We start from the raw sequence: 20804 nt of genomic DNA, 5'->3' as shown, positions 1-20804 counted from the left end.
TACAAAAAATTGTTGTTTCTCTTGTGTGATACATTTATCATACTCATATACGATAACTATATTACATACTTAGTAACAAAACACATGTGCTTGTTTCCAAAGAGTAGTTAGCAAATTACGCTTCATTAATTAAATGGAAATTAAGTAAATTGTTTTTTCTATCTCCTATTATTCCTATTCTTTACAGGTTTGTGAATTCATGTTAAATGCTCATAAAAAATTTTTTCTTTTCGTATTAATAATTATGGAGTAAAAAACATGATGGAATTTTAACATGTGGTATTTAAGTAGGTATAAAAAAAAAAAAAATAGCCCTCTAATGTGCTATTCATTTATACATTTTCTTTAAAACGTAAAGCAATATATGTGGATAAATGCGTACATATGTGTATTATATATATATATGTAAACATGTATGTATTTATATATAAAAATATGTACAAATGTAAACGTATGTATATGCATAATATATTATTATTTGTATGTAAATATTGTATTATACATATATATTAAGCGTGTTTATTAATTTAGAGTACTTTTTTTAAATCCAATACAATGCAGTTATAAAAAGGCAAAAAAACAATACAGAAAAAAAAAATAGTTGATAAAATGTACGTAATGAACTTTATGAACAAAAATATTCCGTTAAAAATGTAGTCATGTATGGATGCACAATTTGTCAAGATTACCACATAAATGATAGTTTTTTTGTGTTCATTTGTTCATTTATTTGTATGTTTTTCTGTATTTATTTGTTCGTTTGTTTATTTTTTTTTTTTTTTTGGCTTCGTAATACAGTATAAAAATGTATATATAATTATATTACGGGAATAGGTGCATACCATCCTTGAGTATCTTTTTTCATATGCGCTGCTTTTTTTTTTTTTTTTTTAATACGTGATAACAATAAAACAAGGTGATTTTTACCATTTGAACAATGCTATATGAAATAGATATATATATATAGATATATATATAGATATATATATAGATATATATATAGATATATATACAGATATATATATAAATATATATATTAGTCGTAAAAATAAGCTGAAGGAGGAATAAATTTGTTTATGTATTTGCATAAAATTATTATTACCATATTTTTACGCAATAAGAACATATACAGTATATATAAATAAATACGCATTTATGTAAATGTACATGAATGTAGAAAATTTTAAACAAAAATACGAATAAAATTTTTTGTAAATATATTAATCTCGCTTTAAAATCTTTATGAAAAATGGATGTCCCGAATTGCAGATTTTAAAAACAAGAAAGCAAAAAACAAAAGAATATAAGAAAAAAAGGAAAAGAAAATTTTTGAAGATAAAAAATTTTTTTTTTTGTAAAGCATTTTTATACAAAGTAAATTAGTAAAATCATACAGTACAGTACAGTACAATATAATATAATATGCAAAAAACCCTCCACTAGTAGGTTCCTTTGAGGAAAACGTCCATTAATCGCTCAAGGTCAAGGAAAAATAAAAAAAATATACCCCATATAAATAAAAGAATAACGGCGAAAAAATACCATCTTCCGGAAAGACGTAAAATATGGTAAACGCTGTTGACAAGCAAAAACCCAGTTTCGTGTTTTCACCCTTGTATAGCTGTACATACATACGTGTATATATATATATATATATATGTATGCATGTATACATATGTACTTATGTATGTACATATGTACATATTTGTACGTAGAAGCGTAGATAGGTAGGCATATATATTTGTAGGAGTGTTACGCGGGTGAGCTCGTTAGTATACTTGTTGACTCTAAAGACAGATTGATAAAAAAAAAAAAAAAATTGTGCCAAAATGAAAAGCGTGAAGTTCAGAGATAATTTCGTAAAACTAACTGAAGAAGGACCTAGAAATGCAACTACTACAAATTTTTATGGTAGCTATTTTTTATCAGACAAAGAAAATTTTTTTGATTTGGATGAATTTGAAAAGAGACTAGAAATGAAAATACTCGAGAAAGAAGAAAACATATTAATTATTGAAATAAAAAATTTAAATGTGTCTATTGCTAATGCTTTAAGAAGAATAATGCTGTCAGAAGTACCTACGGTTGCAATTGAAAAAGTTAATATATATCAAAATACAGGTATAATAGCAGATGAAATATTAAGCCATCGATTAGGATTAATACCATTTAAATTTGATGCAGATTTAATAAATTTTAAAGAAGAACATGAGAAATATAATTATTTAAATTGTTTCTGTTTTAAATTGCATGTAAAATATACTAAAAGGATGGGTAATAATGAACCTTTTCAGAGTATTTATTCAAAAGATTTAAAATGGTGTCCACTTAATGAAGAACAAAAAAATAAATTTCAAAAAAATTATCCAAAAGTTGTTGATGATAATATATTAATAACTAAGTTAAGTACTGGTCAAGAAATTGAGCTTTTATGTTTTTTAGAAAAAGGAATTGGCAAAACACATGCTAAATGGTCTCCTGTATGTACAGCTGTATATAAGATGTATCCTACCTTCACATTTGACACAATAGAAAAATTAACTCAAGATGAAAAAAAGGATTTAGTAAATATATGTCCAAAAAACGTTTTTGATATTGAGGATAGTCAAAACTTGGTTGTTAAAACTCCTCTGAGCTGTTCTTCTTGTAGAGTTTGTATTGAAAAATACCCAAAGAAAGTCTCATTTGAAAAAGTAAAAAATCATTTTGTCTTTACCATCGAGTCTACTGGATGCTTTCCTTCTGTTGACATCTTTAGGAAAGCTTTGCTTATTTTGAGGTACAAGGCACTGGGTGTTAAGGAAGTTTTGGAGGAGCAGACAAATGCCTAAGATGCGCGCAAATCATAGTGGGAGAAAAAAAAAAAAAAAAAAAAAAAAAAAAGAGGTACCCTTAAAATGTAGGAATTAGTTGAATAGGTGAAAAGTGAACATATATGTAAACGAATGGATGGATAGTAAACATATATGTAAACGAATGGATGGATAGTAAACATATATGTAAACGAATGGATGGATAATAAACATATATCTAAGTGAATGGATGGATAGTAAACATATATGTAAACGAATGGATGGATAGTAAACATATATGTAAACGAATGGATGGATAGTAAACATATATGTAAACGAATGGATGGATAGTAAACATATATGTAAACGAATGGATGGATAAAAAGATACTCCTGAACATCCAACGCGAAATTCAAACATTCTTTACTTCTCCATGACGCTCCATTGTAATTCCTTTTATTTTTTTTTTTTAATTAAAAATATTTTGCAACTTGATTTTGTACGTGCAATAACGTATACGTAAATATTTGCAAAAATGTTTACATATATATATGTATATATGTGTATAAGTATATATGTGTATAAGTATATATGTGTATAAGTATATATGTGTATAAGTATATATGTGTATAAGTATATATGTGTATATGTATATATGTGTATATGTATATATGTGTATATGTGTACATGTGTTCATATGTTTACATATTTATTTTCATATGTGTATATACGTATATGCGTATATATGTGTATGCATATATATGTGTATTTGTATATTTGTGTGTAAGTATGCGCACCGATTTGTTTAATCTGTTCATTTTATTTTTTTTATAATAATTAATATCTCTTCTTTTCTTTATATTTCTTCCAGTAATTTGGTTGTAACACCTTTTCATTTTTTTTTTTTTTAATAATTAAATTTTTTTTCTTTTTTGTCCCGACCATCTTTCAAACTAGCTTTTAAATATGTATGGCGCTTAAAAACATACAACACGTGTGTCTACGTACGCAAGTGCATATGTATATGCGTATGTGTTATTACAGAAATGGATTTATCTACACACATACACAAGCAACGTACATTCACGTGTACGTGTGAGTAAAGAAGAATTGTATTAACAAGTCTGTTTACATATTGTTATAAAAAATGCACTTATCAATTTTTAATGCTCTCCTTTTCACTTTGCAGAGTCGTTTACCAAAAAAAAAAAAAAAAAGATAATAATAAAATAAAGAGAGAAGTTAAGTCAAATGAAGCGACGTAAACAAAATCAAGGATGCCAGGGCAAAGTGAACGAAGCCAAGTACATCGAGGTAAAAATGAGCAAAGAACAGTATGACAAGGCTAAATAAATCAAAAGAAAATGAAGTGAAAAAAAAAAAAAAAAAAAAAAAAAAAAAAAACTCGCTAATTAAAGAAAAATTAATAAATCCTGTTTGCAGTGAACGCATTCTCCTTTAACCATCGTTTGCAACGACGTTTTGAGAGATAAGTCTATGGTTCATTGCTACGTTAGTTCGCTGCTCTTACAAGGGGAGAAGATAGGAAGGTACGTCATTCACCACAATTACCACCATCACAATGTCCATCTCCAAATCCAATATCATGTCCATAGACAGCACAACCAATTCTGTTCTCTGTACTGCAAATCGCTTCCACTCCTGCTGCTTCCCCTTCTCAATCGTTGTAGTTAAAGTTCATGCCCTTCTTTTTCTTCCTAATCTGCTGCTTATACTTGGCGCTCGAGATTTTGTTGAGTCGATCCTTTTCTCGCTGCTCGGCAAGAAATTCCTCCTGGTATTCTTTTATCCATAATTGTTTTTTTAACAAGCCTTTTTTTTCTTCTTCTCCCAAATTATTCCATCTTTGAGCTGAAATGTTCATACACACTCTAGTAATATACATTTTATCGCTTTCATCATATTCTTCTTTTAAAATGGTATATTTTATTATCCATTTAATATTCCATAATATATAGCATAAAATATTTTTAGGTATACACAAAATTTTAACAATAAATAAATTACTTAGAATAAATTTTCCTTTTCTTTGATTATTTATTAAACCCATTTCTTGTGCTACTTCTTCTTCTATTTGTTCTTCGACTTTTCTTTTTGTATTTAAGTCATATGTACGAAACTGTGGATGTTTTGTTCCTATTTTATTTAATACTTCTTTTTTAAATGCTTTATTTTTTGACAGCTTTTGGATTATCCTTTTCATTTCATATTTATTATTCATATATTGAAAACCACAGATAAGTAGAGCAATAATGAATAAAGCTAGTATTACTTTAAATAATTTAAAAATATAGTAAGAAATAAAATATATTATATTAAACACACTATTAGGGTACTTCAAATAATAGTCATAATATCTCCTTGTACGTTTATTTATTAAAACCGTGTATGCCTTAACTATCTTTTTCTTCCTTTCCGAATTGTAGTTATTCTTCATACTCTCTAGTAGTCTATAGTACGATGATCTAATTTCACTAAAACTTGAAGTTTCTGGAATGCCTGTAATAGTTAGAGTGAGGAGGGAATAGAAATTGGAAATGACAAAATGGTGGGTAACAAACAAAATAATGCGAAATTAAATGGATAAATGAAGGGTATGATAAAATTGGTAAGCAGATAAATAAGTATGTAAACACGCAAGTGAATACCCAAATGAATACATATATTAATATGCAATTCTGTTTTGCAGAGCACTAATAACGAAAATGATTTTTCTCTTCAAGCGCGTGATATTCCTTCACGCGTAATATCCATACGTACGCACATATACATATGCTTATGCGCACACGTTGACGTCGTAGCGCTGCTCTCCTGTTTACTCCCCTCTTTTTGGGTTTTTCTTTTTTTTCCTCTTCACGTTAAAGCAGTATTTTATGCAAAGAGGAGTTATTCTATAACCATCAGTGTTTCTAATCATACTGCTCTTGTGATATTGAAGCTTTTTTTCTTTTTCTTTCTCTCTTTTCTTGTTTTCTCTTTCTCTCTCTCTCTCGCTTTTCTTGTCTTCTTCTCTTTCTCTCTCTCTTCTTGTCTTTTTTTGTCCCTCTTTCCCCTTCTTTTTGTTCTAACCTAAAATGCTGTAACAGTTCTCATTGTCGCAGTAGAAATGACTTAAGGCATTTTTGAAAAAACAGTTTACATTGTTTATCAGAATAAAGTATAACAGAACAAGGCAAAAAGAAAATATTTTCATTGTTACCCCAAACAAAAAAAAAAAAAAAAAAAAAAGAATAGCTATCTTTTTTGTTTTGTATATCTCGAGCACTGAGCGAATAATACCGTATACAATTTCACACAGGCACTCGTTCACAGTAGTGTGCACTGAGAAAGAGTGTGCATTTATACTTATGCATATATATATATAAATATATATATGTATATATATGTGTATGTGTGTATGTGCCTTTTTACGGAAGTACAATTATACATATTTGCGTTTAAGCAATATCTTGCATACATCAGTACTCCGAACAAATTGGGTTTCACCCTCACTTAACACTATAGGGAAAAAATTAACTTAAAAATGGAAAAATGCATAAATTAAAAAATTAAAAAAGAATGCAAAAATGAGTAAATTTAAAAAAGATATAATAAAAAAAATGCAAAAAATTAAATTAAAAATAGAATAATATTTCTTTAAAAAAAAAAAAAAAAAAAAAGAAATAAGTAAAAAATGAAGTCATCTGATTATTACTTATACTATTTGTACGTAAAATTAAAAGAATATGCAATTTCACATTTAACCGCTACTCGTACATACATATGTACATATATATATATATATATATATATATATATATATATACAACTGAGCAGTGTACAGATTGGCAAAACCCAATATTTCCTCTTACATATATGTGTGATATACGACATATGTATACCTGTTCTCTCTGATTACCCTGGTAGTATATTCTATCATCCTTTACAACTCATTGACAAACGCAAACAAAAGTACTTTAATTGACTAGTACGAATTATACCAATAACTGCTACACACGCACGCATAAACATATATATATGTATACATACATACATATATACATGCATACATATACCTTAAATTTTAAAATAATGGGATTAATAAATAAAAATTGCGCAAATACAGAAATTAAACCCATTAATTCGTTTTCGTGAGTACATATATGTATATTTATTTATATATTTGTATATATATACAAATTGGTGCTTTAGTGGAAAAATATCTTCCCCTTTAAAGTTAAAAACTGCTGCGCACAACTTTTAAAAAATTAAGGGTAAGTAATAAAACGTACAATAAATTAATATTTAGCAATTGCTCAGGTGACTCCTTGTGATGATTAAGGAATGTCGGTGTGTTTCCAGTATACTGCCACTCTATTAATTATTAATGCGTATAGTTTTTTTATAAATGAATTTATTTAAACGTAGTAAATTTTAAGTAAAAATAGCCCCTTTTAAATAGTGCTACTTGAACGCGGATTTCATATATACATGATGATAATCAAGTGCCTCTATTTAAAAAATTTTTTTTGGAAGAACTTTGTTTTACATAACTAGTGAGGGAAAATAAATGCTTTCTTTTTTTTCTCTTTCCTGTTATTCTATTCCTATTTCCCATAATTAGCCTGGGAACGGCAAAATAGGCGTTAACTTTTTTTTTTTGAATTGAGAATTACACATATTTGAACAATGGTAATGATCTTTTTTCTAAAAATGAAATGCTAAGACAACTGTGTATTGGAAATTATAAATATAAATTTATAACATGACTGTTAATAGAACATTTTAGTGGAGTACCTAAACCTCAATTTTATTACTTTAATATGGTATTAATACGTACACATGAACGAACTTACTATAAACGACTTTTATTTTCTCTTTTCCATTAATTTTGCTGTTTGAAGGATTTCCCATATTACGGGCCAAAGTCGTTCACTGTATTGACTTTAATGTGTTCAAACTATTTTATCATCTAGAATATTGTGTACCATCTTTTAGCTTATGCGGTTATATTGCTTATCCTTACCCCCATTTTCCTTTTATTTTTATGGTACATTTTTACTTTCTACGTTTCGTCTTATTTTATTATTTTATTTTATTTTTTTAGTTAAATTATGTAACGATCATTAAGCTATAATTTCATCAATTTTTAATTTCTAGCTTCAACATAAAAAATTGGAAGAACAAAAATATTGTACACGCCCCCACCCGCTTATATGCTTATTTGAATGCAGTTCAACTCTCTATACAAACATTTAACGGTGGAATTAAACAAAAATAGTTCTTTGAAAGACAAATATTTTAATACACTATTTTATTTTTTTTTAAAAACAATGTAATAGGAAAACAATAAATAATTCTTAAAAAAAGGTGTAAGATAGGAAACACAATATGATACTTAAAAAGTGATAAAGTGAAATTTTTTTTTTTTTTTCTAGCTAATTTACAATTGCAAATAGCTAAATATATGAGCATGTTTTTGTTATAATACTGTATTCATATATTTGTGCTTTTGATAATGACTCTATATTTCTGCTTTCGTGTTTACATTTTTAAATAAAAGAACAAAGAATGGTAAAAGCAAAAAAGAAAAAATACAAAAAAGCCGTTTCGTATTTCAAGTATGGCAAGTGTAACCATACATTTTATTCATTTTTCGTCTGATATATATAAATTCACAGCTCTCTTATTTAACCCCTAGTTCAGTGGGAACAGCTAAAATGTTCCTTTAGGTAAAGCCATACCAAAATAACAATTAAAAGAAGGCAAGAAAAATATGTACAGCAAATAATAATTTAAAAAAAAAGTTTTACCATTTTGTGTATCAATTTCGCTAGTTAAAAAAAAAAAAAAAAGTGTTTCGACATTTGCGTATATTTGTTCATTTATGTATTAACAATATGTGCATGTACATTTATGTGCACACATTTTACGGACAGGAAAATCTATCAGTTCAGTGTTGAACAGATACAAAATACATCATAATAAAATAAATACGTTTTTTTAAATATGTTTGCCCTTCTCTCTTCACAGATAACTGTGCACAAATTGTTTCTGCCTTAAAAATTGTTCTTTCTCAAAGGAAATTTCGTTTTACACATTCCTACATGCTTAAATATGTCACATTCTAGCATATAAAAAATGACAAATTATGGGAAGTATATTTTACATGTACATGTACATAAAAAGTGGTGCAAATTTTATATTCTGCTCTTACAATTACACTTCATAGAGCAAAAAACATTTCTCTGATTTTTCAATTTACAAAGGTCAAAATAAATTTACATTTGCACATTTGTATTTTCGTGTATTCGCACATCTGCATATTTGTACGTTTGCCTATTTGTAAATTACACTTAGGTCAAATAATTTATACAAATTTTTCCTGTACCTGAAATTTACTATTAACACACACTTGGCAATTTCACAATTGTCACATCTGGGTATAATTCATTTCGTATGAATAATTATATCTTTTCTTACCTTTTCTCTTTTTTTTTTTTTTTTATTATAATTTTCCCTCTATCATGCGTTAAGTACTAATTACACTTTTGCTCCTTCGTGCTTCTTCTCGGTTCTTTTTGGTTTTGTTCTGTTCTATTTTGTTTTGTTTTTTTTTTTTTTTCATGTTTTTTTCGTTTTTTTATTTTTTTTTTTTTCCTGATATATTTTAAATAAGATTAAATATTAGAAGAAAAAAAAAAAGATATCACTTTTTTCATTTTATTAACAGTAAAATTTATAAGGAAAATTAAAAACAAAACAACTGTTTTAGGTTTATACGTACTTACATACTTGAACATTTCGTAGGTAAATTTTTTTTTTTTTTTCGTCAAAATATTACACTTTGAGAAAATGAGCCATCTGCTACTTTCCTTTTTCTTTTTTCCTTTTTTCGTTTTCCATTTTGTGTGACAATTTTTGGTACAATTTACGTGAAATTAACGAAATCCAAATGGGCTAGGGCGAAATGAAACGACTGGGGTGAATTGAGGACTTACATGAATTTAAACCAAGTGAAGGAATATGTTCAGCAATAATTTATTTTTGGGGTATATATATATATATTTATATCTTTCAAAAACTTAATTTATAATTTTACCCTAGTAATATTTTTAAAGTAATTTTACTTGTTACATTCTCCCATTTTAATTTGCACAACCTTATTTTTTCCTTTTTTTTTTTCTTTTTTCCTTCTTTTTTTTTTCTTTTTTTCTTTTTTTCTTTTTTTTTTCTTTTTTTCTTTTTTTTTTTTTTTTTTTTTTTTTCCTTTTTTTTTTTCCTTTTTTTTTCTTTTTTTCCTTTTTTTTTCTTTTTTTTTTCCTTTTTTTTTTTTTCTTTTTTTCCTTTTTTTTTCTTTTTTTCCTTTTTTTTTCTTTTTTTCCTTTTTTTTCTTTTTTTCTTTTTTTCCTTTTTTTTTTTTTTTTTTCCTTTTTTTGTTTTTTTTTATTTTTTCCCCTATTTCAACTGTATTTGTTGATGCGAAATCGCAGAGCAAATACTGGAAAAAAATTAAAATTATAACGAAAAATAAAACTAAAATGAACCAGAGAAAATAAAATTTTTTATATGTGCTTATAATTATCCTATTAAATAATTCTCATAAGACTTACTGCACGCTCCATCATTTGTTACACCTGTTTAGATATATATACTTAAATATTATTAAATGTACATATATATATATATTTTATATATATTTTTTTTTTTTTTTTTACTTTACTAAAGTTTAATCTTATTTGGAAAATAACAGAAAAAAAACAAAAAAAAATTGTAGTATCCAGATTTTATGAAATTATGAAAGTTACATAATTTTGTTTCATGTTCCACTTTTTTTTTTAAACCATACATTTTTAATTATTTTACATATCTATATAAGTATATTATACATATGCGAATACGTGTTTTGCTTATGTGTACATATTACATATTTACCTAGAACGACATAATTAAGGTTGCCCCCCCCCCTATGCTTTAAACAAATGTAAGAGCATAGGTTTAACTTTTAAAAAAGTATAATTTTGTTAATTCGTTAATTCGTTAATTTGTTAATTCGTTAATTTGTTAATTCGTTAATTTGTTCATTCGTTAATTTGCTCATTCGTTAATTTGTTCATTCGTTAATTTGTTCATTCGTCAATTTGTTCATTCGTTAATTTGTTCATTCGTCAATTTGTTCATTCGTTAATTTGTTAATGCGTTCATTCGTCGTTTTGTTAATTAGTAAGTTTGTTAATTAGTTGTTAAGTAGTCAGTTGTTAATTCGTCATTTGTTATTTCGTTATTTGTTATTTTGTTATTTCGACATTTGTTATTTTGTTATTTCGACATTTGTTATTTCGGCATTTGTTATTTCGACATTTGTTATTTCGGCATTTGTTATTTCGGCATTTGTTATTTTGTCATTTGTTATTTCGGCATTTTGTTAATTAGTTATTTTGTTATTTATTCATTTCCTTATTCGTTTCGTGTTCGTTTATTTATATTATTTCTTTTCGCACCATTTTTTAACTCTAATTTGTTTTAATTAAAAAGCCGGCATTAAAGGAAAATTCTAAACGTATATTTTCATTCGTGAAAACAGTATTACCTTTAAGAAAATTAGGAATGTGTAATTGGATTTTTTCAAATTTCTTAATGTATTTATATATATATATGTACGCATGTACATAGGTGTACACATTAAAATATATTTGTACGTATTTACAATAACTTCCACAGTTTTATGGATGTAATTAAATTGAAGCATAGTACAATTATTAACGATTTATTTCATTTTATGTATAACTACAGAAATTCTTTGAAAAAATAAAAATATTTAAAATACAGTAACACATAAATTATGTGTAGAGAAGTTGGTAGTATATGTAGAAAGTAAAAAATATAGAGCAACAGAGAGTCTTTTACTTTTTTTTACGTTCAATTAAATTAATTTTGTAAAGTTAATCATATTTACAATAAAAAAAAAAAAAAAAAAAAAAAAAAGGAATAAACAAAACAGAAATAAGAAGAAATGAGAAGAAATGAGAAGAAATGAGAAGAAATGAGAAGAAATAAGAAGAAATTAAAAGAAATTAAAAGAAATTAAAAGAAATAGGGATGAAACAAAAAAATAAAATACTGAATGACGTTCGAATTAAGCACCTCAACATGTGCATACTCGTATGTACATGCGCAAGTGTGTAGGTTTACAAATAATATATATATATACATATATAATTTATATATACAAGTGTAAACATATATGTATGTATGTATTTACATGCGTATATGTATATTTTTTTTTTTTTTTTTTGATAATTCATTTATATTTAAATTTTTAACAACATTTATATGTACATATTTATACATATATATTTATGCATACATACATACATGAACGCACATATACGTATGCATACGAGCACATACATACACATGAGTACACGTGTGTGCCCTATGTTTTACACTTCAACATATTTTCATTCAAGCCGTAAAAAGTATAATAAAAAATTATTAAGGGCTAAATACTAAACGTGTATATGTATAAAAAGGCAAAAATTGAAATGTGCTACAGTCTAATTTCACATTTCTTTTATTTTTTTTTTATTGTTTATTATAATTATTTTTGTGCGTTATATTCATCTATCTGACCATTCGCATATGCACATGTACAAAATAAACGCGCCTACTTCAGCAAATAAATAAAAAAAAAAAAAAAATTATTTTCAGAGCACACACACTACTAATATATTTGTGGTAATTTACGCATCAAACCACACAAGCCTTACTCCGTAAGCCCTTTTTTTTTTTTTTTTTTTTTTTTTTTTTTTTTTTCTTTAAATATATATATGTACACACAAGCTCATTACGCAATTACACATATACATACAAATACGCGTGCATATACACATATACATACATATATACTTGCGTGTACACATACATACACACATTTGCGTGTGCATACATATACGGCCCCCAGTAACAATTTGAACGGTAGTAATGAGAAGTACAAGCAATTAAGAGGATAGCATAAAAAGAAGACAAGAAAATATTGTGGAAAAAATTGACAAAGCGAATTCTGCAAATAAAGCAAATGCGCTTAAACAAGTTGAAATGTATAACTAATGCACTGTTATAGTAAGAAGTAGTAGTAGTAGTAGTAGTAGTAGTAGTAGTAGTAGTAGTAGTAGTAGTAGTAGTAGTAGTAGTAGTAGTAGTAGTAGTAGTAGTAGTAGTAGTAGTAGTAGTAGTAGTAGTAGTAGTAGTAGTGGTAGTAGTAGTGGTAGTGGTAGTAGTAGTGGTAGTGGTAGTAGTAGTAGTAACAGTTGTTGTACAACAATAGTTGTAGTATCAATATCAGCAGTAGTAAGAGTAGAAGTGAAAAAGCTTAGGACTGCTCCAGGGTAACAAGTAAGATACATCAAATGAGTAAGTCATTTAATGTAATTAATATAAATGAAAAAGAAAGAGAAGAACATATAACACAAATGGCGTTGGATGAGATAGAAAAGAAAATTGTTGATCATACTGATAAGTATGAGTTAACTTCCCATGGAATATTACAAGATAAAAATTTTACTACTAATGAAAATGAAAATGAAAGTAAAATGAATGAGTTTTTCCATTCATGTAATAATAGTAATGAAAAGAAAGATATAACTATGAAAAATGGGAATGAAGAAAATATTTTAAGCAGTAATGATAACACTTCATGTAGTCACAATGCTGTAGATTGTACATGTGATAGTGAAGGCTTTCTTAAAAATAAGGAAGAGTCTTTAATAGAACCATATTGTGAAAGTAGTAAGGATGTAAATGATGAGTACAATGCTATAATTGAACGTGCCTATTACGTCAATTGTGATAACAATGACAAGAATAATACCAGCCCAACTGGTTCGAATTGTGTAGATGATACAAAGGATAGAAGTGGCTGCCCGCAGAGTGTTGGCATAAATAACAGAAATGGGAGCGAATATGGAAGCGAATTTGGAAGCGAATTTGGAAGCGAACGCGGCAGGGATGTTTCAACGAATTATGAAAAAAAAAGCAATTTATTAAAGTTAGAACACCAAGACAGATTTGATATGTTTAAAACAGATGCAGTTAATTTGCAGCACAGTATTTCAGTAAGTGTCAATCCTATTGATGTAAACAATTACACACTTTTTAAGAATGCAAGAGTGGAAGAAATAAATCAGGAGAGAGTACATGAATTTGCTAATATAGAAGTGTCTACTAAAAGTGAAGATTATCAGAATAGGAGCAATAATGATAATAATACTGTACCTGTTTTAAAAAATAAACAAAATGAAAATATGGTGTATGATACATGTGGAAAACAAAACGCAAATATCCTGTACGGTACATATGAATTACCAAATGATGACATACATAACACATGCAAAAATGATTACACAGAGGATGATACAATATATAAAGAACAGGGTCCTCCTTGTGTTAATAATAAACACAGGGAAACTTCTGTAGAAGTAGAAGTAGAACCGAGTTTGAGTATAAATATTGGTGAAGCAGTAATAGGAACTAGGGAGGAATGCTGTACTTTTTTTCCAGATGACTCTGATGATAAGTTTACCACACCGAATGATATAATACCACCACCTATTGATGAAGAAGGAGGAATATATTGCTTAAACTTAAATAGTAGTAGTGAAGATAGTAATAATTACAGTAAAAATAATAGTATCATTCATAGTACTTGTGGTAGTACAAATAAAGATATAATGCTAACAAAGAGTGTTGTCCCTTCAAGTACACCTAAGAAGAGGGAAAATACTCAGGAAAAAATGAATTTCTTAGATAGGAAAAAAAAGTGCATTTCTGTTCATAATGGAAATAATAATAATAATAGTAGTAGTAATAATAATAGCAATAGTAGTAATAATAATAGCAATAGTAGTAATAATAATAGCAATAGTAGTAATAATAATAGCAATGGTAGTAATAATAATAGCAATAGTAGTAATAATAATAGCAATAGTAGTGATAATATTAATAATAGTAGTGATAATAATAATAGCAATAGTAGTAATTATAATAATAATAGTAGTGGTAATGGTAATAGTAATAAGAGTAATAGTACTAGTATCAGTAGCAGTAGTAATAATAATATCATTTTAAATAATAGTTATGAACTAAAGAATAATAAGATCCTACCTGATAACAAAAATGTAGCCATACAGAGTCATGTGAGCATATTGGCAAGAAATAATAAAAAAAATACAAATGATATCCATTCATATAATGTATTATGCACAAATGCACATGTGCACAATTCAGAAATGAATAATAAAGAAAACACATTAGTAGAAGGGACAAGTAACGACGTATTTGCTACTATTTCTGATTCTGGTGCATGTACCACTTTTAACGATCCAAACGAAGACACAAATGATGGTCAGAATGAGCACTTCCAAGATTCTAGAAATACTATTGTTTTTTTGAAAAAAGAAAACATGAATCTAGAAAAGGATCAAGGACCTAAAATTATTTTTGAAAATGCGATTGACGAATGTACTACGTTAATTTTACATAACAACCACGAATATTCTGATACGGAAAATAATGAAAAAAAAAATTTTAAAAATGAAAAAAAAGTTTATGAAAACGGAGATATTTTTTATAAAAGTAATTGTTCCACTAATTTTGAAACGCTTGTGTATAACTTGAATTATAGTGACATACTGAATAAGAAGCAGGTGAATAGCTCTCAGAAAGATTTAAACTCTTACACTCACAGTAACATAAACGTGGGTGAAACGTTCTCAAGTAGTGTTAGAAGCAGTAGTAATAATATCGCTAACACGACCACTACTTCTAACACGGCCACCACTTCTAACACGGCCACCACTTCTAACACGGCCACCACTTCTAACACGGCCACTACTTCTAACACGGCCACTACTTCTAACACGGCCACTACTTCTAACACGGCCAATACTTCTAACACGGCCAATACTTCTAACACGGCCACTATTTCTAACACAGCCAATACTTCTAACACAGCCAATACTTCTAACACAGCCAATACTTCTAACACAGCCAATACTTCTAACACAGCCAATACTTCTAACACAGCCAATACTTCTAACACAGCCAATACTTCTAACACTGCTCACACTGCCAATACGACCAATATGTTTAGAAGCCCGCAGAAAATTTTTAACGAACTCGCACACATCAACGATAACGAAGAAATGTTTAGTCTGAATGCACGTTATAAAGGCACAGAGGAGAAGAACAATCTCATCTCACTATGCTTAAATGAATCTTTTGAAAATGATCCAAACTTTGTTAATGAACAAAGCAACCCGAAAAATGTGCAGGGGGAGAGTGATCTGGATAATAACAATTTGCCCAACTGTGTAAATCCGTCCAACTGCGTAGTTACTGCCGGCCACGCCATTAACCCGCAGTGTGACAATAAGGATCAATGTGATTATTACATGAACGATAACAGCCTTATGAACAACGGGCATGAAGTGTATATAAGCAAAGGAGTCCTAAGAAAGGAAGTAAGCGATGAGATAGTAATTGGAGATACCACAAATGGAGATACCATAAATGGGGATACCATAATTGCCGACACTGTAATGGCTGACCCACATAGCGTTAGTTGTTCTGATTTGATGAATAGAGATTTTATGGAAAGAAAACAGAGTGAAGAAACGGTAATGCATGATATGACAGAAGAGAAGTTAATGAATAATATGAGTAAATTGAGTAAAGAAATAATTATGAAGAATTTAAGTGAAGATACAATTATCAGTGGCATATACAAAGAGAATGTTGATATGTTGAATAAGGATATGTTAATAAATAAAATAGATGAAGAGAATATTATTCGTGTTATGGATGATGGTAGTAAAGAAATAACATTCGACGATAGGGAAAATCAACACATGATGTGTTGTCATAATTTGTCTAGCGGTACGAATGATAACAATTTGGCTAGCAGTCTAAACGATGATAATTTGGATAGCAGTTTAAATGATGACAATTTGGCTAGCAGTATGAATGGTCATAATTTAATAGATGCTAGGATCAAAGGAAACCTAAGGAGTACCGTGAACTCCCAAAATGTAATGAGAAACATGAACAGGCAGAATTTACTTGTAAATGCGGATATGCAACAGATGAGCAGTGGTGAGAACAGTGCGAATAGTGGAAACAGTGCAAACGTCCGACTGAACATGAACGACGAAGGGGTGAACGATATGACTGAACTGAATGATACTTACGGTAGCGAACTGAACAATATAACCGAACTGAAGAACATAGAAGAACTGAATAACATAGAGGAGCTGAATAACATAGAGGAACTGAAGAACATAGAAGAACTGAAGAACATAGAAGAACTGAAGAACATAGAGGAGCTGAATAACATAGAGGAACTGAATAACATAGAGGAACTGAATAACATAGAGGAACTGAATAACATAGAGGAACTGAACAATGCGTACACTGATGAGGTGAACAACATAGAGGAACTAAATAACGTAAAGGACATTCCGAATTATAATAGTATATGTTATACAAATGATAAGTACATGCAATGGTTTGATACTATATATACAGTATGTGTAAAGCTAGATGATTTGTGTTGTAAACTAAGTAACGATTTCCCTCATGCAATGAATTTGTGGATGAATAATGGACATACAAATACTAATGAGGTAAAGTGCAATTTTCAAAAATATGACGATGTAAGGTTATATTATAATAATAATAATAATGAAAAAAACAAAACAGTAGTCATAAATCCAAGTGGTCCAAAAAATGTATACAATATTCATCCAAGTAATAATAACAAGAAAGGGAGTGAAAACAGTAGCTGTGATAAATATTTTAATTCAAATATTACTAGTCAGAATGAAGAAAAAATAAAAAAATTAAATAACTATGTAATGGATACCATGGAAAGAAACATGTCTTTACATTGTAAAAGTAATTGTAAACATATGAATCATATGAACGCTATGAAAAATCATAGTTTGAACGATAACTATTCTAAAAATATGTTAGATGATGACGATTATTTTAATTGTGATAAATGTATAAAACGACCTAGAAGCAAAAACGAAAAAGGAATAATAATTCTCAATACAACAACGCCTAGTGATTACATCTCTAATGATGACAGTATAATTTATAATCATACAAATTCAACAAATTATTTGCAAGAAGAGGGAAGTATTATGAATTATGAAAAGGACAGTTGTTCCAGGATGCACATAGATGGTAGTAGTAATAGTAGTAGTAGCAGTAGCATGAACAACATAATTTCGAAAGACGCTTTAGATCTCTTGCATATATATGGTAGTAATAAGAATAGCAGCAGTCATCACAACGGCAGTGGTAATTACACTCATAACAACAGTAGTAGTAATGCCAGCAATAAGTTCAAGAATCAACTCTATTTTCATCCAAATCATTATGGCCTTATGTCAACCAGCACTAACAACATATTATCTCTTAACAATAACAGCTCGTCTGTGAACTGTAATTTAGTCCATCCCATAAAAAACGAAGGTATGAACATTCCAATTGGAAGTACCGGAACCGGAAAGACAATCAGCAAGAGTATTGGTAAGAATAGCGGAAGATACAATGGAAAAGGTAATAACAATAATGGTAATCGTGTTAGAAGTAACAACATTGGAAGCAATGACAATAACGACAGCAATAATGGAAGCAATAATGGAAGCAATAATGGAAGCAATAATGGAAGCAATAATGGAAGCAATAATGGAAGCAATAATGGAAGCAATAATGGAAGCAATAACGACAGCAATAATGGAAGCAATAATGGAAGCAATAATAGCTTGTTGAACTACACCAATGGACAAGACATGCATGGCAATTTTTCGAATGCAAATCTAGGGACGAAGAAAAAAAAACAAGGCAAAAAAAGCTCAACATACGTTAAGAGCACAGAAAAAAAAATAAACAAAAAAAATAGCACATTAAATAGAAATAATAATAAAATAATAAAAAATGAAAGTGAATTTGAATACCTACTTGAATTGTCTGATAAGGAAGGACCAAATTTAGAAAATCCAGAAGACCTCAAATGTGATGTAGCAGGTGTATATTGGGATAAGAGAAGTTGGATTGCCTCCTGGTATGACAATGGAAAAAGATATTATAAATCATTTTCAGCGAAAACACATGGTTTTTATAAATCTAAATTTTGGGCAATTAAAGTTCGCTTATCAAAAGTAAAGGGACAAACCATCTTTGGAAAAAACACAAGAAAAGCGAAGACGAATATTCCGGCCGATGAAAACAACTTACCCTTTAACACGTCTACAGTGAATGATAATCATAATAATACCAACAACAGCAGTAACAATAGGGGAAATTTTACTGGTAACTTCAACAGTAACTTAAGCGCAAACAATTTTAGCGCCAATTTAAGCGAAAATTTTAGCGGCAATTTAAGCGAAAATTTAAACGGAGAATTAAGCGGCAATTTAAGCGGTAATTTAAGCGGTAAGAATAACCTGAGCAGTAACAACAACGTTAACTGTAACAACAGTAACATCCCTTTGAGAAATGTGTAGAGGCATATGCAGACGCTTTCTCATTAGTGCATTAATGTATGTATATACCCTCACCTACTTTGAGGCACTTATTGTGCTAATATATGTACGGCCGTTCATATTTGAGGCATATGTTACTCTAATATTTAATACGCACACATGCACATATACTCCACGTTGCGTGTAAATGCAACGAAGTGTTTATGCACACAAATAGACAACACACACGAACAAGTCATCATTCAGCTAGATGTTAAACGGTTTCCCCTGTCACACACAATATTACAGATTTACCAACGTACACACAAATTTACACTCATTAGAAGTTGCACAAACAGAAATCATAAAAAATTATATGCACAAAATGAAAACATCCTGATCAGCTGTATATCAGAGCTGATATATATTGTCCTGTCTCATCAGCATTATTCATGCAATGTTCAAATATAAAAACTAAAAGAAATTAGTTATTTCAATTTATTTTATTTTTAAATGCAAAAACGTTTAATCAGAAAAAAAAAAAAAAAAAAAAAATCACATACAGTTCAGTAATAATTAACGAATAATTAATTTATAATTAACCCATAATTAATTTATAATTCATTTGTAACTAACAGTGCATAAAATATTAAGTAAAATTTTAATATTTTATGCACAGTCAGAAATTTTTCACTTTTTTATCCTATGCCATTGTGAATGTTTGTTATATTGTATATATATATAAATAAGTATACATATATATATATATATATATATATATATACACTTGTTTATTGTTCAATGAATTCCTCTAATTCGTTACGAGCATATACACATATGTATATGCACAAAAATATACATATGCATATATGTTTCCATGCAATATCTCTATATATTTTATCTATTTATATTGTTTTCACGTACATTTTGTTATTTGGCATTTATTATTTTTTTTTTTTTTTTATTCCTTTTCTTTAACTATATAAACACAAAAGCAGAAATAATCATAAAAACTGTTCAAAACATTACTCCGAATTAGTCTACATTTTTTGCTTCATTCGGCCTACGCATCTCAGGTGAATCGTACGCCTTTTTTATCTGTACGTTTCATGGGGTGGGCATGGATAGATGCATGCATGCATGCACATATACATACACATACATATGCACATACAAGTACAAATATACATATATATACATACACATACGCGCACGCATAAACATATGCTATATATATGTACACCTTCTGTTTAAGGCAAAAATGTTCCAAGTACGAACTAAGAAAAAGCTAACTCTTCTATGGTTCGTTCGTTCATGTCTTCGGGGACCATTTTCTTTTTCTTTTTCCTTTTAGCGTATTTAGAGGACATAATAAGGGCACTACCCACACATATGTATGTAAATACAGATATGTATGTAAATACAGATATGTATGTAAATACAGATATATATGTAAATACACATAACATTTGTATGACCATAT

The 20804-nt window shown here is 28.4% G+C and overlaps 3 protein-coding genes across 3 annotated transcripts; 2 read left to right on the top strand and 1 right to left on the bottom strand.

Moving 5' to 3' along the window:
• Window positions 1-1829: 1829 nt before the first annotated feature.
• On the top strand, window positions 1830-2831 carry MKS88_003028 (DNA-directed RNA polymerases I and III subunit RPAC1; the record flags this gene model as incomplete). The annotated part of the gene is made up of 1 exon (XM_067216086.1): window positions 1830-2831. One exon carries the CDS (start codon window positions 1830-1832, stop codon window positions 2829-2831), a length of 1002 nt encoding a protein of 333 aa, XP_067073600.1.
• A 1639-nt stretch (window positions 2832-4470) lies between these two features.
• On the bottom strand, window positions 4471-6732 carry MKS88_003027 (DnaJ protein; the record flags this gene model as incomplete). Its single annotated transcript, XM_067216085.1, has 3 exons — window positions 4471-5312; window positions 5712-5877; window positions 6712-6732. 3 exons carry the CDS (start codon window positions 6730-6732, stop codon window positions 4471-4473), a joined length of 1029 nt encoding a protein of 342 aa, XP_067073599.1.
• Window positions 6733-13264: 6532 nt separating this feature from the next.
• On the top strand, window positions 13265-19363 carry MKS88_003026 (AP2 domain transcription factor AP2-O; the record flags this gene model as incomplete). The annotated part of the gene is made up of 1 exon (XM_067216083.1): window positions 13265-19363. One exon carries the CDS (start codon window positions 13265-13267, stop codon window positions 19361-19363), a length of 6099 nt encoding a protein of 2032 aa, XP_067073598.1.
• Between the last annotated feature and the right edge of the window lie 1441 nt (window positions 19364-20804).

The sequence above is a fragment of the Plasmodium brasilianum genome, chromosome 9 (genome assembly GCF_023973825.1).
Source record: "Plasmodium brasilianum strain Bolivian I chromosome 9, whole genome shotgun sequence".
In the NCBI taxonomy this organism is placed as follows: domain Eukaryota; phylum Apicomplexa; class Aconoidasida; order Haemosporida; family Plasmodiidae; genus Plasmodium; species Plasmodium brasilianum.
Note: the sequence above shows the minus strand (reverse complement) of the source record. Positions and strands in the feature narration are given on the sequence as shown.